Source organism: Alnus glutinosa, chromosome 2 (genome assembly GCF_958979055.1).
Source record: "Alnus glutinosa chromosome 2, dhAlnGlut1.1, whole genome shotgun sequence".
NCBI lineage: Eukaryota > Viridiplantae > Streptophyta > Magnoliopsida > Fagales > Betulaceae > Alnus > Alnus glutinosa.
The window spans coordinates 35,303,148-35,328,315 of NC_084887.1; the positions used below are offsets into that span (position 1 = coordinate 35,303,148).

At 36.0% G+C, this 25,168-nt stretch overlaps 3 protein-coding genes across 3 annotated transcripts; 2 read left to right on the top strand and 1 right to left on the bottom strand.

Moving 5' to 3' along the window:
* The first annotated feature begins 1,909 nt into the window (after positions 1–1,909).
* Positions 1,910–6,420, top strand: LOC133859765 (probable prolyl 4-hydroxylase 7). Its single transcript, XM_062295294.1, has 8 exons — positions 1,910–2,241; positions 2,341–2,427; positions 2,542–2,599; positions 2,739–2,843; positions 4,587–4,644; positions 4,739–4,914; positions 5,133–5,193; positions 5,962–6,420. The coding sequence occupies exons 1-8, from the start codon at positions 2,135–2,137 to the stop codon at positions 6,267–6,269; spliced, it is 960 nt and encodes a 319-aa protein (XP_062151278.1). The 5' UTR covers positions 1,910–2,134; the 3' UTR covers positions 6,270–6,420.
* Positions 6,421–12,183: 5,763 nt separating this feature from the next.
* On the top strand, positions 12,184–14,808 carry LOC133860579 (transcription factor MYB35). The gene is made up of 3 exons (XM_062296157.1): positions 12,184–12,316; positions 12,461–12,590; positions 13,989–14,808. Exons 1-3 carry the CDS (start codon positions 12,184–12,186, stop codon positions 14,806–14,808), a joined length of 1,083 nt encoding a protein of 360 aa, XP_062152141.1.
* A 4,361-nt stretch (positions 14,809–19,169) lies between these two features.
* On the bottom strand, positions 19,170–23,954 carry LOC133859766 (uncharacterized). The gene is made up of 9 exons (XM_062295295.1): positions 23,480–23,954; positions 23,243–23,314; positions 22,806–23,141; positions 21,523–21,658; positions 21,196–21,358; positions 20,801–20,929; positions 20,430–20,624; positions 19,630–19,752; positions 19,170–19,525 (listed from the first exon to the last, which is right to left on the bottom strand). The coding sequence occupies exons 1-9, from the start codon at positions 23,646–23,648 to the stop codon at positions 19,433–19,435; spliced, it is 1,416 nt and encodes a 471-aa protein (XP_062151279.1). The 5' UTR covers positions 23,649–23,954; the 3' UTR covers positions 19,170–19,432.
* Between the last annotated feature and the right edge of the window lie 1,214 nt (positions 23,955–25,168).

Sequence of the window (25,168 nt, forward strand, 5' to 3'; positions counted from 1 at the left end):
TGAGATAACAAAGTTTTGAATTCCTTTAGGGTAAAGCGACTATGAATATGTCCCTAAAGACAATTATAATAGACTAGCCATTACCTCTAATGATTTGTCCATATCACACTGCAAATTTCAATCAGCTAAAGTGAAAAATATATCCCCTCTAATGAAATTCAAACCACTAACTTTCATGAGCAAAAATATAAAAAAAAACAAAAAAAAAAAAATGTTAGAATTCTTTCTAGCGTCATTCTGTTGTCTTTCTAGATGACATGAATTTAATAAAAAAAAAATAAAAAATCTCAAGAGGTGACTTACGAAATGCAATTTTTTAAGCAAAAAAATTAAATTCATGCTATTCAGAATGACTCTAGAAGGAGTTCTATCATTTATCAAAAACAAATAACACAAAATTGTATGACTCATACCAGCCACAAAATGCTGAACGTAGATTTTTTGATATTTTTCATGTCATAAATTATATATGAATTTTGAATATATGATAGAACCGTTTTTATTCAATACAAAGAAACATTCGCTCTTTTATCTTTTTGTCAAGGGGTAATGTACGTGCTGGTGCTATACATAAGCATAAGCTGACTGTATGTTAAAACAAAAACTAGGCCGGCTATGGTTGTGCTAAATTGTACCATACGTTTCTTTCAACCGACACAATTTCATATATTGCCCTCTAAGTCATGTAGTGAGAATGAAGACCTTTAATTCCACCAATAATGCTAATCTCCAAGACCCTAAGGAAAAAAATAACAAAATGACAAAAGCTAGCCTGAAAGAATGAAGAAAAGGCCAAACAAGATCTTCTGAGTTTTTCCAGTCTATAGACCGGACTATACAACCATCACAACTATACAGTAAAAAGCATCATTTGAATCGACACTTACCAAAAAATTAAATATATATATATATATATTTTTTTCTTTTTACAACCACTTCATTCTAATTATATAATAATAATATAATTGTTTACTAAATAATATTGGATTAAGATAATCTTCTCAAATTTTTTGTCTGAATTTTATAAGTTTTGGACATATGATTGTTAGAGACAACTTATAAGACTTATTTGATAGGAGTGAAAATGCGGATACGATTATTAGCAACATTTGTATCTGAGTCTGCATTTGCGAAATGCGATTATTACTTTTAAGTATCTGCATCTGCATCTGCATATATGAGATTACTATCCGTATCCGTACGGTTATTATCCGCTATCCGCATATGAGGTAATGGTCATTTTGGATTACTATCTAAATCTATATATAAAATTAAATAATGTGGTTATTACTATATGCAAGCTTAAATAAATTAATATTTTACTTGTTACACATTTACGATTATCACTTATAGAGAATTATTGTCTTATAAAGTAATCGTGATTTGGATTGCCAAAGAATAAATAAATAAATAAATAAATGTAGTAAGGTACACTATGAGATGATAGTAAAAAGAACTTAAATAAAAATTGCGCTGTTTAACTACTTATTTAGTCAAATGAGTCTTATAAATAATCTCTTACAATTATTTACCGGAATGCTTTTAAATTCTGACAAATTATTTGAGGGGAAACTAAACCAATAACATTTCTCTTTTATATGGAAAATGTTAAATTTACAACACCAACATAACAACCACACAACGACCCCTCACATGAGGGTGAACCCCACATACTGGGGCCCACCCTCATGTGAGGGGTTGTTGTGTGGTTGTTGTGATGATGTTGTGTATGAATCAAATCCCCTTTTATATTGCAAGAAAATGAGACTGAACGCGAGTAAAGTGTAGAAAATGGGACACAAAATCCCAAATTTCGAACTTTAGAGCATGTGACGAGGTGAGATGCGTTTGACTTGGTGATCTCATTATTACCATAAGAATTAAGAACCTTCCAGAATTGACCGCACTTTAGAACACCACAAAAGCCATAATACAGATCCAGTGGGCGCCCATTAAGATTATCTTATACCAGAAGGCTCACCAACGCATTCTTTGACTCTTCTCCTGCTCTTAATTACGTTGAACTTTCTATGAGAAAACCTCACCAATTTTCTTTCGTTCCAAAACAATAAATCCAAGCCGAAGGGCATCATTTCTCTCTAGAGATTGTTGTATGTGAAGAAACAGAGTTGTGATGGATTTTGGGAATTCGCTCGCGCTTTCTCTCTCTTTTCTTTTCCTTCTCGCTCATCTGTCCCATTCGGCTATTCAATTGCCCGGATGGCTCGGAGACAAGAATACGTATAAACTTTTCTCTTTCTCTATCTCTATCTCTGTGTGTGTGTGTGTGTTTGTGAAAATGCCAATGAGAAATTGTTCAAAATTCGATGTGGTTTTCAGGCAGGAATCGGTGCTGAGATTGAATAAAGGTGCTTTCACCGCTCCCTTTGATCCCACTCGCGTCACTCCACTCTCGTGGCATCCCAGGTCAATCGCTCTCTCTCTCTCTCTGTGTTATTTTAATAAATTGCAATGTTTTTAGTTGTTAATTTGTCTTTGTGGTATTGATTTGTTTTTCTTGGGTAAATGTTAATTCCCAAGGGCTTTCGTTTATAAGAAATTTCTGACCGATGCGGAGTGCGATCACCTAATCAATTTGGTAAGATACGTTCTTAGAATTCTTCATTGAATTCTGTGTTTTTATTTCCCAATGCGTACGTAGAAATATGGTTAGTGGTGAGAAATGTACCACTTGTCCTAAATCGATTTGGATTTGTGTTACTTTTTGGGGAAAGTAGGCAAGGGATAAGCTAGAGCTGTCAATGGTGGCCGATAATGATTCTGGTAAGAGTATTAAGAGTGAAGTCCGAACGAGCTCTGGGATGTTTCTTCAGAAAGCTCAGGTATTGTACGTTAATCCCTTCTCTTTCCTATATTTACGGACTTCTTTTGAGCTTTTGAGCTTATGCCTTTTAAATTCTCTCCTCTCGGCAAGATACAGACTTATTGCAATAGCCTTTTTAAGTGTAGAGTTAATGATTCATATAAATTGGCAACATGTTGCGGTGAATATCTTACAGTGTTTAAAGTAATCTTGAATGCATGATTATGAGCTGTTGTTTTTAGGAATTTTGAAATTTTGGAGATGGGAAGATACTATTTTTAGGTGATTATAGCTGTTGCTTTGTCTATATTTTGGAGATGGGAAGATATGGTCTATTGTTATCTTTAGGAAGTAGGCGTGATTCAAATTGGACTTGGATGGCATTAGGTTATATTTCTTAGTTAACTAGTGTGTTTAACTATGAGCAAATGACACGAAAGTTTTGAGTGCATAGGTAATTGGGAAAGATACGTATATGTTAATGAAATCAGAACGAAAATTGTGGGTTGAACTGCCATCTCGCTTCCTTATGACTGCTTAAAATCAACATTTTGTAGCTTCAATTCAAGCAAAACAGTGCTCTATTTTCTCTTCAGCCTTTGTTGGTATCATTTTGAAGGCTGTAAGAACCTTTGTCAAGTGGTTGACTGATGACTAGTCTTGTTTCTTTTTAAGATAAAAATTCTAGTCACATTATAGAATGCCACAAGGTTTTGTTATTTGAAACCCTTAGATGCAGTGATGTTCTTTTTCATTATACATGTAACTTCCCCAAGGTACATGACAACAAATCCTTCTGTTTATTAAATAAGATTACTTTCTTATTTGTTTTAATAAAACGGACACCTCATGATCTTTTGCAAGACTTAGCTCAAGTTTCATCCAGAATACATTTTTTAACTTGTTGATCTATTAGTTAATCTTGTTTGTGAGAATGGAGAAAACTTGAGTTTCTGGAAGTAATTTGGCACCTAGATGGTGTTTGACATCATTTAAATAGGACAATTAATGCATTTTTGGTTCAACGGTATAAGCTAGTGCTGGATGGATAACCAATTCTATCATGACTTGAACCTCTTCACAGAGCAGAACTCTCCTGATTTTTGAGTGACTTCAACTCGTAAACAGTATAAACTAGTGTTGGATGGATAACCAATTCTATCATGTCTTGAACCTCTTCGTAGAGCAGAACTATCCTTCTTTTTTGAGTGACTTCAAGTTGTTGAAAGAAAATAACCTTGGCGTAGGAAGCGAGGTTCTTCCATGATTTTCGTGGACAGCTCTTTGAACTAATTTGGTGGGTGGCAACTAAACCAATGTATAATATAATGGGGTATGCAGATATCTCTTTTGTATCTAACTCAAATCTAAGCTCCTTGTTTGTTATTTTTAGTTAAAAATTGTTTTCTATTCTGGATCTATCGGCATGGAGATGTATTAGTTATTTTGGGTGTCAATTCGTGTAAAAAAGTTTTGTTTTTTGGTTTCAGTTGATTGGACATCCATCAAGCTAAAAGTTTGTCAAAACTTGTATGTATATGTTTTTGTGTACACCTCTTTTTCACTCTGAATAATTGAGGCTTTCTCATGCAAGAGGTTCCTTTGTGAAGCTTGTGTTAGATCCAACATGTTTTATGGCGTAGCCAATAGCCATTGATTGCTGGAAGCACACAATCTATTTTCATTATTATTCTGTGAGGTATGTGTTGTCCAGTTCTTTTAACTTGGATTGTTTACTTTGTGTCTTTGTTTCGCCTTGAAGGATGAAATAGTCGCTGGTATTGAGGCCAGGATTGCTGCATGGACCTTCCTTCCAGTAGGTAAGCTAATTACATTTTTCATGTTGATTTATGAGTTCTTCAATTGTAATGAAAATTTCTTATTTGATCTTTCTCAATCTGATTGTGTAAACAGAAAATGGGGAGTCCATGCAAATACTGCACTATGAGCATGGTCAGAAATATGAACCACATTTTGACTTTTTTCATGACAAGGTTAATCAAGAAATGGGTGGCCACCGGGTTGCTACCGTATTGATGTATTTATCTGATGTTGGGAAGGGTGGGGAGACAGTTTTTCCCAATTCAGAGGTAAATAACTGCTTATCCAGTGGTCCTCTGTTTTTTATTTTTTTTATTTATTTATTTTTTTTTAATCTGTCGTGGAAAGTTCATGGAGGGCTTTTATCTGGTTAAACACACAGCTCTTGTCTACGTGTTGTTTGTTTGCGTGAATATGATTTTCCTCCCCTCCCACCCCCATTTCTTTCTGCTTCCATAATCCGGCTTTTTTTTGTCATATTCTATAGCGAAAGATGTCTCGATCAAATGAAGATGGCTGGTCTGATTGTGCTGAACAAGGCTATGCAGGTATTATTTTCCTGACGTATAACAAATATAAATATCTCTTTTGTTGTTTCACTAAAGTTTATGCTTGATTCTTTGGTTAATCGATTCAGATGGGTATCTCTTTTGTATAATCTCAGTGAAGAATTGTAGACAGAAATACCTTAAATATGTAGTGCTTGAAAATATGTAGTCTTAACTCTTTTTTTCTTCTTGAGTTAGAGCATGGGAAATAAGGAGTTGGTTGTGTGCCAATTATGTTTGCAGACGGACAATGGGTCCTTTCTGAATTTGTTTTTTGGCCATCAATATAGAATCAACTAATGTTTGAGCATCAGATCACATTGCGGCTTTTGTTTGGCTGGCACAACCAACACCCCCCCCCCCCCGCTTTTTTTCCCCTTGGTTTTGCAAGATGCACCACATGATGGGGCCTATTTTTGGAGATCCTTTCTGTTGGTGATCCATTCCATTTATCATTGTCGTATCCTTATTCCTAATGTATTGCTTGCAAGCCATGCTTAATGTTAAGTGGGATGCGTCTTAACAACTTTTCTTTCAGCATTGTAGGTAATTTATAGGTAGTATTATTAAACCTATTAAATCCTTACTTTAGGTGGACCAGATGGGCAGTCAGTCTATTGACTAGTTATGCTGATCCATTTTTTACAACATTTCTCAGTTGCATTATATTTGTTCTTTATTTTTGTAATCCAGTTGAGTTGTATAGCCTCTGGTTTCCCACCCTACTTTCATCAGGGAATCTGAAAATTCCACTTTCTGGACATGCAGTGAAACCTAGAAAGGGCGATGCCTTGCTGTTCTTCAGTCTTCATCCTGATGCAACTACAGATAACAAAAGCTTGCATGGGAGCTGCCCTGTTATTGAGGGTGAGAAGTGGTCGGCAACCAAGTGGATTCACGTGAGATCCTTTGATAAACCATCGAAGCATGAAAACAATGGGAATTGTGTGGATGAGAATGATAACTGCCCTATATGGGCTAAGAATGGTGAGTGTGAAAAGAATCGTGTTTACATGGTGGGCTCTGAGGACTCTTATGGATACTGTAGGAAGAGTTGCAAGGTTTGCTCATCCTAGGAAGACCATTTTCCAGTTTTTCCTTTGTTCTATACAGGGAGAGGGTTAATCCTCTAACTGTTGTATATAATATTTTGAGCTGTGACTTAGTGGAACATCTATCAGAGTTGCTCGGACCTAATTTATTTAGCATTAATTTGTGTTTTTCATAGTTATTTGTCGCATACGTCCCCAACGTCTATTCCTTATGATGGTGCAAAGTTTCTCCTGCAAAAAATGATTGTGGAATGCTTCAGGGCAGGGTTCATATTAACAGAGGAAGGGTCATGCAAATGTGGCCCTTGGGTCGCACTTAATAGCCTAAATCATACACTCACGGTAGTCTAAAGCCTCAAGCCCTACCAATTTTTCTTGCCGTCGGAATGAGAGATTCTTTAAGCAGCTCATCTTAGGATTGCCTTAAAAATAGGGTTGGCAATTCGGGTTCACAGGTCGGGTTCGGGTCAACCCGACTGACCTGATTATATAAACGTGACCTGACTATTAATCGGGTCGTGACATGCGACCCGAACACGACCCGATTAATAATCGGGTAACCCGAACACGACCTGACAAACACGACTAAAAAACGTGTCACCTGTTTACCCGACACAACCCGACTAAAAAACTGTCTGATTTGAGTTTATTAGTTTGTTTACCACAAACACAAAGGTTTATATATTGTGAATATACAACACTACTGCAGTACTGCTTTTCTAGTGTATGTGCACTGCAATAATTATGAAGATATTTTGCTTTGGAATGCAAATACAATCTCTCTAGCTACAAATTGCGATTTCATATTTGTTTCCAAATTATTATATCAACACTGAATATATATATGCCATCAGAGGGCGGTTACCCAACTAACCAAGGTGGCATTTTGAGGTTAGCGCAGGGCACAGACATTAATTCACACACACACCACACCAAAAGATGCATGAAAAATTGAAAATTCACTGAGAACTGGTATTTCCCCTGAAGTACACGCAGACTGTATAATATACTGTTAATTAGATATCAATTACTTACAATGTTCCAGCATCTACTTCAACTACAGAACCAATCAAGAAACTAAAATCTCAAAAAACAAAACATCAATCGATCAAGCCATAACCGACCCTTACCACCGAAATCAACACCCAAAAATCCCCAAATCAAAAACCTTAATTCAATTCGGTCCTCTCCAACCGAAACAGGGGAAGAAAAATCAAATTAATAGACAACTCATTACCTACAATATTTTCCTTTAAACACCATTCGGTTAGAGCTTCTTCAACCAACCAATCAAACCTAAATCTCAAAAGGAAACCAAACCAACACGGCAACACCCAATCACCCATACCTTGAGGAGGAATTGAAATGTTTGGCGTAGAAAGAGCCAAAGAGGGGGAAAAGGCCGGATGGTTGGCGTCAGGTGTGTGGAGTGCGGCGGGCGGGTGGGCGACGGGTGGGCGGGCGGAGTGCGGGCCGGCGGGCTACTAGGCTAGGATTCCACCGTTTCGGCCCTTTCTCACTTCTCAGTAGACTCAGTTTCTCAGTTTCTCCTTTTGGTTTCAGGTTAGTCGGGTTAGAGTGTTAGAGTTAGACACTTAGTGTTTTTTTTTTTTTTTTTTTTTTTTTTTTTTTTTTTTAAATTTTTTAAAACCTTACCAGGTCACAATCGTGTCAACCCGATTATGACTCGAACCCGATTACAGTAAACCTTAACCCTATTTTCCCGTGTCGTGTTCGTGTCGGATTCGCGGGTCGTATCAAAAATTGCCAACCCTACTTAAAAAACCATTTATGTTGGCCCCTTTCTTGGCAGGCGAAGAAAGCTATTGGGCCACGCAAATTATTTGGCTCATTTCCAAATTATTTTTTATTTTTTATTCTAACTTTACTGACGTGATTATTGGAATTCTTTACCCCTTGTATACTTTGTTTTATGTTTAAAGCAATCTTGCTTAGAGAAAAAAAAAATAGTGATATGATTGATTTGATGCAATAGCTAGAGTCCAAACTAGGGGTGTACACGGGGCGGATTTTTGCCCTTTTTGCCCCCTCCCCACACCCCTGCGGGTCCCTAAAATCGCACCTGCGAACCATACAAAAATGAAAAAATCCGTGCGGTGTAGGGTGATGCGGGGCGGGGGATGCGGGTTGTGTGGGGCGGGGTGGATTTAATACCTAGATCTAAAAACATGCCATATTTTCTCAAGAACCAAACAAAGCATAGAAAAATCACAAACAAATTAATGATTTTCACAACAACCAAACACTAAACTAAGCCAAACCAAATAAAAACGAACAATTTTTTTTAAAAACACTCACCTTAATCACCATCGTGCCCACCCCTAAGCTTCGTAGCTCACCGGAATTCCCAAGTCAGTGGGAGAATCTGATCTGAAGACTGAAAAGTCATGGGATGTGGGTATAGGAGTCATAGATCTGAAGAGTGAGAGTTTAGACGAGGGATAGATGGATTCAACAGTTTCATTCTAAAATATGGACCAGGGGAAAACGAAGAAGATGAAGTGGCGCTAGGTTAGAAACAAAGATAAGAGAAAACGAAGGGGAAAATGAAGAAGATGAAGCGGCACTAGGTTAGAAAAAAGAGAGAAGAGAAAACGAAGGGAAACGGCGCTAGGTTAGATTCGTTAGAAACAAATAGGAGAAATGATTCAAAGTAACCTAGGTTTTCTTGTTTTTACTTCGTTTTAACTCATGGGGTGGGGCAGGGCCCCAGGGTTTTTTAAAACCCCAACCTGCAACCTGCCCCGCCTCGCAAAATTTTCATAAAAAATTACCTGTACCCGCAAATTATAAGGCAAAATCCTTGATTTTCGAGGCAGTTCGTGCGGGTGGGTGGGTTTTTGCCCACCCCTAGTCCAAACATAGGGACAACAAGTTCCCTGATTACAATATCATAGATTCGAGGAAGAATTTCTTCTATCTAGATTTTGTCTACAATATGGGTGACAGTCTCTTATGCTAAACCGTGAGCAGCCGCATTATCTTCCCGCATTATGTAGAACTTGCAGTCTGAAAATACCTCAAGCTAGATTTTATATCCTCCAGTACTAGATGTCCATATCCGCTCTTATTGGGCACATTTGTCTTGCAATCTCTAACAATTTGTAGGGCGTCGCCCTCAAAGCAAATGTCAAGGAAGCCCAAATCCTGGCAAAATATCACTGCTTGTAAAGTCGCCCTTGTCTTAGTCATAGTAGGATTAGCCATTAAAGTATGTGTGGTATTAAGAGCAGCCAAAACATAACATTCTTCATCTCGAACAATGATGCCCGCTTCAATTTGCCCCTTCTTGGCATTGACAGCCGCATCCCAATTTGCTTTGAAAAGCTCAGGATCAGGTGCCCGCCAACCAACAATCAGCTGAGGCTCTTGTAAGACTGCAAGTCGTGAAAATCCTCCTTTGCTTCCTTGAAGACTTGATTAAGATGGGTGAAAGGGCCTCCATACGCAATAGTTAGAATCTAATGGACATTCAAAATATTTTTCTTTCCTACGTGGGACTTTTGTTTTAAGGTTTATATATCCATTATCTATTTATCTCCATGCATGATAAATATAACTTTCAAAAATTATGTATGTCATATTTATATCTTTATTTTTATTTTGAAAATCTTTGCAAGTACACCGTACCTTATTGTGGGGATCTTTTCTTGTTATATGTTTCTTTTTAAAAATAATAATGACTAAAAAAAGAAAAGAAATATGAAATTACATAAAGTAGCCAAGGAAAAAGAACTTTCCGATGTTTTGTCAAGGGATACCAATGAAAAGCTTCACATTATTTTGATACTTATTTTTTTTGCAAAAGATTTGATATCCCTAACATTTTTCTTTGCTTAATGCTTTTTGCATTAAATAACTAATTAAACGCTGCGGCATGCCTTATGAGTTAATTGTCATTGGCTCTATCATGAAACAATCATGTTTTTCTTTTTACACAAATATCCAATCATGCAATTCTAATCACTCATATGAATTGAATGAATCGTGAAATGGAATCTTAAGGGAAGCCCCCATTCGTTCGATAGCTAGCTCAGCTGCATGCGGCGTCTGCATGCAGGAACTGACTTCCTTTTGTAATGGCCTTGTCCAACCTGGTGCATAATTAAGCCCATTTCTTGAGTTCGAAACTGGGAATTAAATGTTGTTTGTATTTTTAGCAGTTTCCTTTTTAATAAACAGTTGAATGTAAATAACTATCCTTCTTTTCCTTCAGCATTCTGTGGAAAGTCTTTTGCAGTTTTTATGGGATCATAAAATATATCAACAATTGCTAAATATGAAAATATGAAGATATGTTTTGATCCTGGTTGGAGCCAACAGTCTCCCGGCCGGTGATAAGATTAGGATTTGCTAGTATTAATGTTATCTTATTTCACATTGTTAAGTCTATTTAATATTTATGGACTCAGTTGAGATCAATAAAGTATGCTGAAAATTTATAAACTACAACTTCCTTATCGTAAGCTTCAAGTTTCCTCTTAAGAACCTACCCCAAATAAATCCATTACGCGCTTGAAATTCGAGCACTTAACAAGATATTTTTCATGGAAAATCCATCTCACGAGCTCCTTGAAATTTCATTGAGAAAATTTTATCCACAAAATTTCAGACTTGAACTCTTTTTGTTTTTTTGTTAGTTCTCATTCTTCCCTCCTCGATCTTCTCAAAATATTCTTGGCTTAAATTGATTTGTATACAAACTGCACGCTTCATCATAAATAATTACATTCTCTCTCTTCACAATTAAGTTAATCAAGCTTATGTCTAAGATTTTACTTAGAGTAATGCCACATATTACACCTTTATGCCACTTTCATCTCACTGAATTCATATGACGGTATCCATTAGTCTTTTTTTTTTAACAATAGCTAATGAACACTATTACATTAGCCCAATAAAATGGGGGTGTTGTGTGTAGCATTACTCTTTTAATCCTAACATTAGCTGACATTATATGTATATGAATGTATAATTAAATATCAAAAGAGGTGGACTGATTACAGCAACCTAAATGAGCTTGCACTCACAAGAGACTCATTGTTTTCAAATTATTAGACATTCTTGTAGAGTTTTTTTTTTTTGCCCTCTCTTTGAAAGAAAATGTGATGAATTCTGAGACCAAGGGCTGATTTCAGTGGCATGTGAAGTTGGACCCAATTGATGATAGAGAAATGTTATATACTCTACCCAATTACATCTTCATTTCATTGACATGACGTGACAATATCATCAATTATTGAATGTTTTTTTTAGTAAGGACAGATCTGAAGACTAATGAGCAATATTAAATCAGTCGAGTGAGATGAGAAGTGTAGTATATATCATATCGTAGTACGCTAATTACATGATGGATATCATATCGTAGGTAGGAAGCTTCATTGTATTGACTGGACTACGCACACAAGAGATATTGCTCAGAGCATGGAAATTGCATCATTCACTTGCTTTTAATTTTAAAGAAGCAATCTTTTTTTTTTGCTTGTCAGACTGGGGTAATCGGTATCAAACTATCAATTAATGTTTACTTGATTGAAACTTAACTAAATAATTCACCCAATTTGAACCTGAAATAGAGTGCTATTGGAGCCAATTGCATGTGTGTGTGTGTGTGTGTGTGTGTGAGAGAGAGAGAGAGAGAGAGAGAGAGAGAGGAGCTTGCATTATTTTGTGATGTCATGTCAAACTGTTTTTTGAAGAAGATGAGAATAATCATGCAATTGTGGTTAATTGAGAGCCAAATTGCATGCTTTTCTTGCCTCCTCATTTGTTAAACGCTTCCATTCATCTTTTAAAATGAAGCTGCCAAGGTTTGCAATTGCATCACCATTACATAATTAATACCTTCACATCTCTCTCTCTCTCTCTCTCTCTCTCTCTCTCTCTCTCTCTCTCTCTCCACCATTACCTGCTTTCAATGGGAAGACCACCTTGTTGTGACAAATCCAACGTCAAGAGGGGCCTCTGGACTGCCGAGGAGGACGCAAAAATACTTGCACATGTATCCAACCATGGGATTGGAAATTGGACCTTGGTTCCCAGGAAAGCAGGTCTTGATGATTCTTTCTTTTCAACATGCCACTTATTTTGTTTTATTTTATATATATATATTATTGTTTGTAAGGTGTACTTAATTGCTAGATCGATGAATATGGGTTGAGTAAAACTCAATGTTTGCATGAGGTTATGTACAGGACTCAATCGATGTGGGAAGAGCTGCAGGCTTAGGTGGACTAATTACCTCAAGCCTGACCTCAAGCATGATAGCTTCACACCTCAAGAAGAAGAGCTCATTATAAACCTTCACAAAGCTATAGGGAGCAGGTGGGTTTCCCAATGTGACTTTTTTTTCCTCTTTTTAAAAACAATTGCAGTTGTAGTTAAGTTTCTGAGCTAATTTCCAAACTTATGCTCCGTTTATTTGGGCGTAAAGTATTTTTAGTATTTTTTAGTGTTTGGTGCAACCGAAAAATGATGGTAAAAAAATATTATTTTCAATTTGATTGAAAAACTTCTTTAATTTTTGGAAAACGATTTACAGTTTTAAAAACTGTAAATCTTTTTCTGAATTTAAACTCTTCATTCTTGCATGCACGTATGTGGAAATTCTCCACCGCTAGACATTGGAATTTGTTGATGGCTCGAATTTGCACCAAAGGTTTCTAAATTTTGGGACCCGGACACCGGAATCCAATGACACTGGCTGTCGGAATCTAGCCACTGTTGCCGGAATCCGGCCAGCCACTGTTGGAATCTAACAATTTGTGCCGGAATCTAGCAATCGTTGCCAGATTCTAGTGATTCTGGCCTAAATTTGGCCATTTGGGCCAGATTCCGGTGAATCTGGCCAACACAGCCTGATTCTAGCCACAATCGCTAGAATTTTGTAAATGTGATTTTTTGCCGTTGGTAATTTTTTTGTATGAGACAAACACCGAAAAATATTTTCAAGAAAATCATTTTAAAAAAAAATAATAATAATTTCGTTGAAAACATTTTACGACCGAAAATATTTTACGGCGAAACAAAAGAGCATTAAAAATGAACTGAAAAGTCTGGAATTGTTGATTATAACATGCCTTCGCAAATTCCCATCTCCAACAGATTTGTTTTGTCAAATCTTGAATTTCTTTCAACTGATTTTGCTTTAGAGCAGATTTTGAAGGTACGTAAGGCTTAAGCTTCTCATGAAAGTTTAATATCTGGGGCGCTGCACAGAAATGAAAGTGGGGAAAAGGACTAGTTTTGATGTTTTTTATTACTGAGGCAGCAGGGATAGAGCCAGCATTTGAGATTTGGGAGGCAAAATTTAAATAAAAAAAATTGGAGGGTAAAATTACAAAAAAAAAAATAATTAGGAATAAAATTTAAATTTATGTTTTTTAGGGAATTTTTTTTTTTTTTTTCCCAAGTTCTAACCTAGCTCCGCTCCCGGACGTAGCCACAAACCTAATGTACATCCGAAGTCACTTATTCGGAGTTTACCTGACAGGGATGGTAGTGATATGCAAAGTAATGTTCCCTTTACCAGTTTACACACGTGCCTCATTTTGCTTATGAGGCGATCTCGTGTCACCTAAGTCTTAGAAGATCTTAACATACATAACTTCTTTCTGTACAACTGTCTTAACAGTCTGTATTCAGTTACCAGTGCAATTACAATGACTCTCTCTCTCTCTCTCTCTCTCTCTCTAATACAAACAGAATTGCCATGTGGTGCAGGTGGTCTCTAATTGCAAAACAAATACCTGGAAGAACAGATAATGATGTCAAAAACTACTGGAACACCAAGCTGAGGAAGAAGCTTTCCAAAATGGGAATAGATCCAGTTACCCATAAGCCATTTTCACAGATCCTTTCTGATTATGGAAACATTAGTGGCCTCCAAAACAGTACTGGAAGCCATGGATCTCTCAATAAAAACATAAACTACGTAGAACCCTCTTCAGTCCTCCTCACAGGATCATTTCCGAATCCTGACACGATGATCAGAAGGCCTAAGGCAGAGCAGGTTTATGATAACATCTCGAATGAAAACATTGCCTCATGGGACTGCCCATCTCAGTTTCATGTCATTAACCAATTTGAGACCATCCAGCCACAGTTCTTTAGTGAAGCTACCTCTTCATCCTGTTCATCATCTTCTTCTAACGTTACACAATCATCTCAAGCGCAAATTCTGCCATCTTCTTCCTTCAATTGTAATGAGTTTCTCCTCAGTGACCCTCTCCCGTTCCCGGGCTTTCAGCAACACCAAGATCGCCATTTCCAGGGAGTGATTATGTCATCAACCAACTCTTCAACTTTAGCACAAACAGTACTCCAGCTAGACTTTGCCAGTGAAAATGACTGTGCCTTCAATCAAATTAGTCAAGAGGGCGGTCTTGGTCTTGAGAGTGCATTTGATTTTGGAGGTCAAACAAACCAGAGGTCAGAAACTTCATCTTCCATGACTTCATTTGTGGATGCTATTCTGGACAAGGACAGCGAGATGCGGGCAGAATTTCCAGATATTTTAGATGGGTCTTTTGATTTATTCTAAGTACGTACCCTGTACCATTTTCTGCTATATATACTGGTTCAAAATAATGGCAATTTAAGGTAACAATGGGTACCTAGTTTCACGGATGTAGTACGCTAGCTGAACAATATAGAGATCGCCTGTGATTATCTACACAGCAGTACCGTACGTGTGTGTTCCGTCAATGAGTATTATTATTGGTTTTATGTTTCTGGTGATCCTAAATTATAGCCACAAGTCAAGTTTTCCTACAAATTTGAGTTGAAATGAAAATTTGTTATTAAAATAGTTTGCGTTTTTCACGTGTTTCTCAAACTCCGTTTGAGAGAAAACTTTTCCTTAAAAAAGGAAAAAGAAAAATTTCACTTTAACATCCCTAAATTGTCACAACTTTTACAATGTCTTTCCTAAAGTTCAATTTTTCTCAATTTAATGTATCAATCTTTCAATTATATGCAATGTCACCCATCCGTGAAGATTTTTCGTTAAATCCCATAAAAATTTTCAAGATACCCCAATTTTTTTTTAAAAAAAGAATATATTTAATTTTTTGCAAAGATTGAGGTATGAGTATTTTTGCAAATACTGTTAAATCCTGACCAACGCCTTAATTGGTAATCCTTGCATTTTATTTTTTCCTAAAACAAATGGAGGCCGGTATTTTAAAAATTTTGACACCACTCAATTAAGATTTAACAGAAAATCCTAATAAAGAGGTGACATTACCACCAATTAAAAGATGAATTTACTAAATTGAAAGAAATTGAACTTTAGAGGAGACATTGCAAAAATAGTGATAACTTAAAAAAAAAAAAAAGAAAAAAAAAGAAAAGAGGATAATATTTTATTGACACCACAAGTTCAACCGGATAATCAGCTAAATTCTAAAATCCCATCGTCAACCGCTTCGTCCAGTTGTATCAATCTTGTACCTCTCTCTCCAACAAACTCTAGAAATTTCGATAGAGGACTAACCTCAAACAAACAAACAAAAAAAAGTCAAAAAGTCCAAGACAAGAAACCGTTATGTTAGTTAAGAAAGAAAGAAACAAATCAAGAGATTGAGAGAGAGAGAGAGAGAGAGATGACAACATTGCAGAGATCAAATGTGTCATTCCGGCGGCAGGGCTCTTCGGGGCGCATTTGGCACGACCCACTTCGGGTGATGGAGGCAAAGACGAGCACCGTGAACTTGACATCCCGGACCCAGCAAAGAGAAGTGGATCAACACCTCCAATTCCAAGACTATAAAAGAGAGGAAGATAAGGGGATTGCTTATTCGCATCCACCAAACTGGAGAACGAGGGATCAAGGATGTTCAAAGCCCAGAAGGAAGGATCAAGGATGTTCTTTCTGTGTCCTCTTTGGGCGATGCATCGGATCTCCTAAAGCCTAGCTAGCTAGCTAGGACCTTCCGCCCAGTTTTATTATTTCCTTTCTACAAGCATCTGTGCAGATTCTGTGTATCATTTTTCTCTTTTTAATTTGTTTATTTGTTTATTTTTGTTTTCTTTTCCCTAGCTAGCTCGTAATCGATTTTTTAGGGAAAAGTAAATTTACCTTCTTTCACTATCAAGTAATTTACAATATCTCTTGAACTTATGCAATGTCCCTCAAACTATCATTGAAATTGCAATGTTTTTTTTTTTTTTTTTCACAAAAAAAAAAAAAAAAAAAATTATGCTCCTCCACCCTAACAACTTTTTCGCTTTGTTCTTTTTTTTTCTTTTTTTATCACGACTAATTTTTGTTTTTTTTTTTCACAAAATGAGACATTGCAACTTCAAAGATAGCTTGAGGGGATATTGCATAAATTAAAAGTTCAAAAACATTATAAATTACTTAATAATTTAGAGGGGTAAATGTACTTTTCTCTTCTCGATCTCCACTTTGATTTCCCTTTCCAGGGAAAAAACACAATAAAAAATCATGTTATTACCTGTGGATGAATAATGAAATTCTTTGGTGAGAGGTGTTCATTTCATGCCTACGATTCATGTAGTGTATAGCATTTTTTTTTTTTCATATATTCTTTCTCGTTTTCTTTTGTTTTCCATATAAACAAGTTGCCAGGAATTTTTTTTTATTATTATTCGTGTCATCTAATATTTTTTTTTTTTTTTTTGAAACTGTATCATCTAATGATTGATCACATAATTAAGCAAAGTAAACTTTTTTGGTATGTGGTTAAACTTTAAAAAAACAAAAATTTTCCAAAAGAATTAAAGAAGAATCCAATGTTTTTACAAAAACTTTTTTTTTTTTTTTTTTTCCCTGTGTCGCCTATTTAATGAATAGTTAGTTAATGTAACACTGTTTTGTGTTGTGGTTAAACTTAAAAAGAAAAAAAAAACTTAATCAGCCCCCCAAAAAAAAGGGAACAAATATTGCTCCAAAAGGTCCCTACAGTTTCATCTTTCATCAAATCATTATTTAAAGTTTAAAATTTATCAAATTACTCCCAAAGGTTTTCATGACTCCCCCATACTCGGTTTGTTAACTTTTGAATGGTAAAGAGTAACACATGGCCATCAAACCATAACTAACTAAAAAAAAACCTCTAATTTTTTTTTTTTTAAATGGAATAAAAAATAAAAAATCCTCTATTGTAAGAGGAGGTTGTTGCATGGCGATAGCCGCGATACCCTCTGTTGTAAGAGACTAGTGGCTACTTAGCCACCCCATCTATTGTGGGAAGGCTGGTCACGCGGCCACCTCCTTTTAATACACACAACGTTAAATGAGCCACGTTGCTGGCACATTAGTGAGAACTTAAAAAAAAAAAAAAAAAACCTTGATATATTTGTACCCAAAAGAAGAATAATAATAAAAATAAACTTCATCTATTGTGGGAGTGGTGGTTGCGCGGCCACTTCTATGTTGTGGGAAGGGTTTGATGTGCGATCATTCCTATGCTATGAGATGGGTGATTATGCTGCCACTCGTCCCATAGCATAGGTTTTTTTGAAGTTCTAGTTGACTACTTATCAATAACATTGTATGGCCAGCATGATATGTGTTTGTTGTAAGTTAGCTGACTGAATCATCTAGATAAGTATACATGTGTTTATTTTTTATTGGACATGAAGTGGTCTGATGGCCAAATATCACTCATCACAGTTAAAAAGTTAACAAAAAGGCTATAAACATAATTATTTTATAATGTTGTGAACCTTAAGGAGTGATTTGATAAATTTTAATCTTGATGAATGATTTGATAAAAAATGAAACTTTAAGAACCACTAGAGCAAATTGATCTTCTTATTCATCCTCAATTTCTCTCTAACTCACCTTTGATTGACGATCCATTGCTTTTCTTCTTCTTCTTCCTTTTTTTTTTTTTTTTTTTCTTTTTTAATGCTAACTAGGTTATATATTAAAAAAAATAAGGCGTGAGCTAATTCTATTACTTTAATTTATGATAAATTTTGTCAAGCAAAATATACTAATAGCGCAAGACATGTCAAACGCGAGTCGCCAACCACATGTTATATACTTAATTGTCTGATTTGACACGCTGTCAGTTAATTGGGCAGTGTATCAAGGGAGGGAGGGGCTTATTTAAAACTGAGGAAATGATAAAAATACAACCTCATCTTAATTATTGTATAATTTCAAGGCACAATGAGATGAGACTCATTATTTGGATTCCACCCCATGTGACTTGAAGTTGTGTAATAATTGGGGTGAAGTTGTTTGTGAATTAATGCCCATTTGAAACTGAAGTAAAATTTACTAACCTAATTGTCAAAACTTGAAAACTCAAAAACTAAATTAAAATTGCTAGAAAATCCGAGGACTAATTTTGACTTTTCTTAAGAGAAAATGACTAAAATGATTTTTTTAACATACATAAATTAATTTACATGGAAATTTCTCATAACAAACTTGAAATAGGGATAATTTTTCAGGGATGAAATATTTACTTTAACCCATTTATTTTTTGCATAGTATATAATTTATTCTTTCATTATTTTTTGAAAACACAAGCTTATTTCGACCATGATCGCATTTATTAAATATTTTATACAACTTCTAAAAGATGTAAAAAGTTTTGGAAACTTTCAACGTGGACAGAAATGAATAAAAAGTCAACAGAGGGGTAGAGGCAGTCATTTACCATGCCAACACTTTACAATGGAGGCAGAAGAATTTCAACACGTGAAAGACGAGCATCAGTTTCAGGAAAATCCAAACAGCTAATGGAGTTCATTTAATTATTTCATATCTTATATACCCAAGGAACCAACCCAACCTGTGACCAATCACCATATTCAAACAAACATTGTTGACTACCTCACAAAAAAAATAAAAAATAAAAGAAGAAGAAGAAGCTAACATTGTTGACAACAAAGCTACCTTTAAATAGATGATAGGTAGAGTTCAAGCGATAAATCATAAGCATCATTTATATATATTTAAAAAAAAATAAAAAAATTGAGAGCCTTTTATTACACTCTCTTGGTCAGAACTGTACGCTCTAGTTAAACTCTCTGTACAAATGAATGAGGAGAAGTGTCGAAGTTGGAGACTGAAAGATAATTTCCAACCTGTGAAGAAGGATGTATAAATATATACTGAGGTTGACAGTCTCGGTTGATTCGTCACTGACTGAAAAACCTTGCTGCATTAAAGCACTTGTTGATCAAAATCCCAATTGCTTGTAATTAGTGTAGTCAAGCTCATTCAACCTCATGCAACATAAGATATGCTCTGGCAAGTCTTCTGCCTTGTTACCCTGTTTCAAAGTAACAAGATGATGTGCAGCATACATCAGATTTGGATCTTCACTAAAACTAAAATAATATTAGCCTTGCTGAGAATCTCCATGAAGATGGTTACCTGAATTGTCAGGCCAAAATGCATGATACATAACTTCAATCTGTCGTGGAATTCTTCGAAACCTTTTCTGGCAAAGTAGCTGAATCTGTGCATATCTATATCGATCTCAAAGTAGTTTTCTCCCTGTTAACAATTTTTATGTACATATAAATTCAAAAGCATTAAAAAGGATTTCTTATATAAATTTCACTAATTATACAAATGGACGAAAAGATTTGTTACTTTAGCTAATTTGCTTTAGTGAGGAAATGGCTCCTTAATACTGAATGAAAGAATTCCTCTCAGTCTAATATCTAATGTAAACTTTTATTGCAGTATTCCTACAAGATTAACTTAATGAATGAAAAACAAAATGTAGAAAGAGAAGGATTTTGTAATCTCAGTAGGCATGCTAGAATCTAGATCCACATGAAACAATATCGACATTCTCACTCTCCTTTTGGATTTATATATTTGATCAACTGGACATAAATGCACGAGCAACCTTAGAAGGCTACCACATTGTGCACATCATAGTTTCTTCTTCACACACTTAGTATGTGGCAGCCTTGCACTTGAGCATCCACCAGTTAGTAAAATGTCCTTTTCATGTAATGGTAACAACAAAATATGACATTTTCATTTTTACTAAGCGAACAGAACCCATGGAGAGGCACATTACGGTAATTGTATGCTTCTAGCCAAAATTTTATTAAAAATGGGAGCACATGGATTGGTACCATAATATGAATTAACAAAAAAGTATAGTAAAGAAAGTACAGATCATTCTGAAGTAAATTGGAAATTTAGCAGAAACTTACCAAGTAAAACTCATGTTGAGGACGTGATAGCATGGGTTTTTCATTGTAAGCATTGATAAGCTTCTTCCCGGCTGTGCTTAGATGAAGATCCTCTACATTTGCCACTCTTCCCAAGATTTTGAGTCTTTCCCTATAAGACGCAATTGTGTCCATAGGGAAACCTCTAACTCTCTCCACTTCATCATTGATCACCCTCTGTCAAGGAAACAAACATAAACACTCTAGTTAATAAAGTTTTATGTACTGAATGAACACAAATACAAAATCAGAAAGGTAACATGAGGGGCTATTCCAAGACAAAGAACTTCAGGTATATCTAGAAATATTTAGCAAAATTGAGAAGCAGAAAGATTAAGATGCATCCATCTTACACTGATATTTTCTTGGAAATGAAGGGGAAGCTCTTCAGAAAAACTCTCAGATAGCTTAAAGTACAAAACCAAACTCATTCCTTCTCCATCATTTTCGCTTTGAAAGATTGTGGCAGGATACAATGGTATCTGCAAGTGAAAATGATATAAAATATTTATTGGTCTAATTTTGGTATATATATATATATATATATATACCATTACCCAGTGGACAAAGAGATTTAATAAATTTATCACCCCCTCCAGAGCGTACAATATCATCAAGTGTATGGCACATACAATATAGTTGGACACCAACAACCAAAATTGTTTGCAGCATCTTTCCACTAGCAATGAAGACATTGAGACAAGGTGCGACAATTGAGGGAAAAGGAGAAATAAAATTTTGGACGTACCTGAACATTTACCACAAGTATTGAAGGGATTTCTCCAGCTGGATATATATGGGGAAATTCCACAAATCGAGCAATATGGTCAATTTTCCTCTGAGATAAGAAGATGTCAGCACCAAAAGGATGATATGCAGCGCAGTTTGCAGCAAAATCTTTCTTTTTATCCCTGCCAAGTGAAACACGAGTCAGTGCACGATGCAGATGGAGTTAAAGTACAAACAACTCAAGAATGGTAAAAACATCCACATGACTGCATGCTAACAACAAGATTAACACTCCAATACATAAATGAGAGAGAACAAAACCTGACTAAAAGTAATACATTCTCACCTAATATAGTTTTTCCCCCTGACTTTGAAAGCACTTGGTTCAATAGGTGACCAACAATCAGCCATCCTCTTCTCCACTGGGCAGTAAGGAATTGAGGAACCTGCTATTGGTCTTTGCCGAAGCGCCTTGGGTGAAACTGAAACAAAAAAGAGACATGTACATGAATTGCTGGTCCACTGATTAACAATCTTATCTAAGAACTAGTTGCCATTATACTAAAAAGGAAAGAACACATTAACATTCATCAAGAAAGCCAAACAAATATAACAAGCATCACCACTTTGTAACATTGGTTGACCCGACATATTTTTTTAAGCATATCTATTTAAAGAACACAAATACTACATTTTAGTCTTTCACCTATTCGGCCCATTGCACTCGCGAAAGAAAGACCTACCAATGTTATCACACGTGGTATTAAATAGCTATTTGTTCATGCTTTGTCACTTTTCTGTCACCATGGCCTCATCGATTAAAATGTGGTGTGGCTACACATGGCCAGAATTACATTAGATATCACCTCATTTTTTAGACTAGCTTAACATCAATAGCTGATCAAATTTTTACAGTATCAGAGATTCAACATAATGAGTAGGGATAAAATGCGGACGGATAATAATCGCCCGCATCCGCTATCTGCATATGCAAATGCAGTATTAGGGTATGCAAATGCGGTTAATAACCGCATCCGTATTCCCTTTACATATATATAAATTAAATTAAATTAAATTCACTAAAATAATGTCGTTTTGGATCCGGTAAGTTTATGATCTTTAGGTTATGTTATGTTTCTTTCACTATCATCTCAAAGTCATACTTCAATACATTTATTTTTTTTCTTCTCTTCGAGTAATCCAAATCTCGATTACTCTATGAAACAATAGGCTGATAATCATAAATTGTATAACAAGTGAAATCTTAATTTATTTAAATTTGCATATAGTAATAACCACATTATTTAAGCTTACATATAGATTTGGACAATTACCGCATATGCAAATAGCAGATAATAATCACATTTAATAACAGCGCGGGTAAGAATACCTAAAAATGATAACCGTATTATGCGGATGCAGATATTGCTTATAACCGCATCCGCATTTTCACCCCTAATAATAAGTACTACTCAACATAGTCTTAATCAAAACATAGATCAAATCGTCATGGGCCTCACCCTTTTTGGCAAGGCTCAAACTCAGGATCATAATTAAGTAGCAATCACTACATAACAAAAATGCTAGAGAAATGGACAGCTAAGAACACAAATGTAGCAAAACACTCACAAATTGTCAGATCAGCATGTCCTTCCCTCCTCTTAAACGAAAGCTTCGGAGGCACTTTCCTCCTCGAACTCGATGTGCCAAGACTGAATGCCTTTCTTTTGTCAACCGTTGTGGTGCCAGCAGCGGCGAGACAAGGCAAGCACGCATTTTGAAGCCCGCAGCAATGGTCCAGTGCTACCGTTCCATCCCCTTCATCACTGTCCGGAGGATCATCGGACCTCAACGCAGACTTAGAATCTCTCCGTTGAACCCTAGAGGCATTCACATTCCTAGAACCCTCAATGACAGAGTCTTTGTAATCAAACGCGGATTCAGAGCGATTCGGAGAAAAATCCGCTGCAGGTAATTAAGATCATTCGGAATTTAAAGTCTGTTTGGATAGTTTTTGTGCTGAACTAATTTTGTATTAATCAAAAAATAAATAAAAAATCTCATACCATCATAAATACTATAAAACTCATCGTCCCATTCGGACTCGAGCACTGAAGTGGAATCAAACCATGCCACGTCTGCAATTAACAATAAATTAAATCATATCACAAACATTAACCAAACAAATCATAGCGCATAAAAATTCAAAACTTCTCTATTAACAGTAATCTGAGAATTTAAAAACAAAAAGAAAATTACAAGATTAATACATATATGTAAAAAAATTGATGTAGGATCAGAACCTTGGACAGAACGATCCGCGGCGGCGCGGGAATCGACATTGCCTTCAAGCTTATTAGACGAAACGCGGCGTTTAGAGACTCTTCTTTCCTTCCGATGAGTCCTCTTCTTCTTCCGCAAAACCAGCCTACCTCCCGCACAGCAGTTCGGCCTTGAACCACAAGCTCCCATTCCCTCTCTCAGAGTTTCTTCTTCTTCTTCTTGATTTTCCTATTCCATCTCCAAAAACATCTATATTAAGCTAAACTAATTTGGACAACAGTTGCAACTGTTTCCGCCGACCTTCCGTTATCCGCGGGACCACACGCGCTGCTCTCAACTGTTTGATCTACGGCTCTCGCGGTGCCGCGTATGGATTTCACGGGCTTGGACTGGACGCTTGGTCTTTGAAAGGCGCGTGAATTTGTTGGTTAGTTGAGGGCTTTTAAGCCATGAGAAAGAAAGAGGGAATAGAAGATGGTTTATAAAACGGGATTCACTGGGAGTTGTCAGTTCAGAGTACGCGTCCGAGATCTTAGCCAGTGCTCCCCATCACTATCTATGGGAGCACGTGTCGGGTCTCGGTCATTACACGAAATTTCGAGGAAATGAACAGATAATTGCCTCGCTGGAGTCAGCAGACTAAGTCCGTGGGCTCCATTTGGTAACCTTAACCTTAGCCCAATTTGTATAAAGCTAAAGAGGTAACAGCCCAATGTGTTTGGGCTCAGCCTGTTTTAAATTCCGATAGACCAAGTTTTGGGCTGAACCTATTAACAATCAAATATTATTTGCTTTGTACTCCCCAATGGCCTATTCCTTTAGTTTTTCTCCTCTTCGATAAGAATCCTAAATTTCTCTTAAACGGTGCGTTTGAGAATTGAATTTTTTGAAATTAGAATTGAATTCTAATTCATTGTGTGAATTTCGAAGTTTGACTTTGTGAGATAAAATTTGAAAAAGTTAAATAAAATATAATTTATTTTTGAAAAAGGTAGACAAGAATCCTTATTCAACTCTGTTGCAAACAGACCATGGCCACTCACCCCTCCTTTTCTTTCTTTTTTAAAATATTCTAAAACATTTTATATCTTATTATTTTATTACTTTATCCTGAGTATGGTGTATGCACTATACTCCAGTGGGTATTTCTTCTTTTCAACTTTTTCTTTTTTATATTTTCATACTTTTTAACATGTTTTTTTTTTAATTTTTTGTCCTCGGCACATACTTTTTGTATATGTGCTGCTGTGCACTATATCTAGCATGCTTCTCGCATCTCTCGTTCTTCTACCAGTTTTTGAACCCATTTTGGCATGTCAATGAAAAGCCTAGAGTCCTCCTACAACTCCCAGATGGTTAACTAGCCGATTTCAGTTCGATCCCCACAAATACCAAATTTAATATTAATTAGTCTCTTCAACCACAACCTTGAATATAAGAGGGGACAAAATTTCCCTCCTGAGTGTAAAGGAAAATTAGAATATTAAATTGATATGTGTCCTACTCGATAGTGATATTGTTTGTACAGAATCGTGATGAAACCGTAGTTACGAATATTCTCAGTTGGATGAGCTCAGACCGGCCTTCCAACTGAACATCTCGAACTTCCTACTCGTTCAGATGAGCAGCGATCGAATGCTTAAGTTTTCTCACTTGGTTGCAGTTACTTTTAGATATGTTCAAATACAAACTGAACGCTATTTCGACCG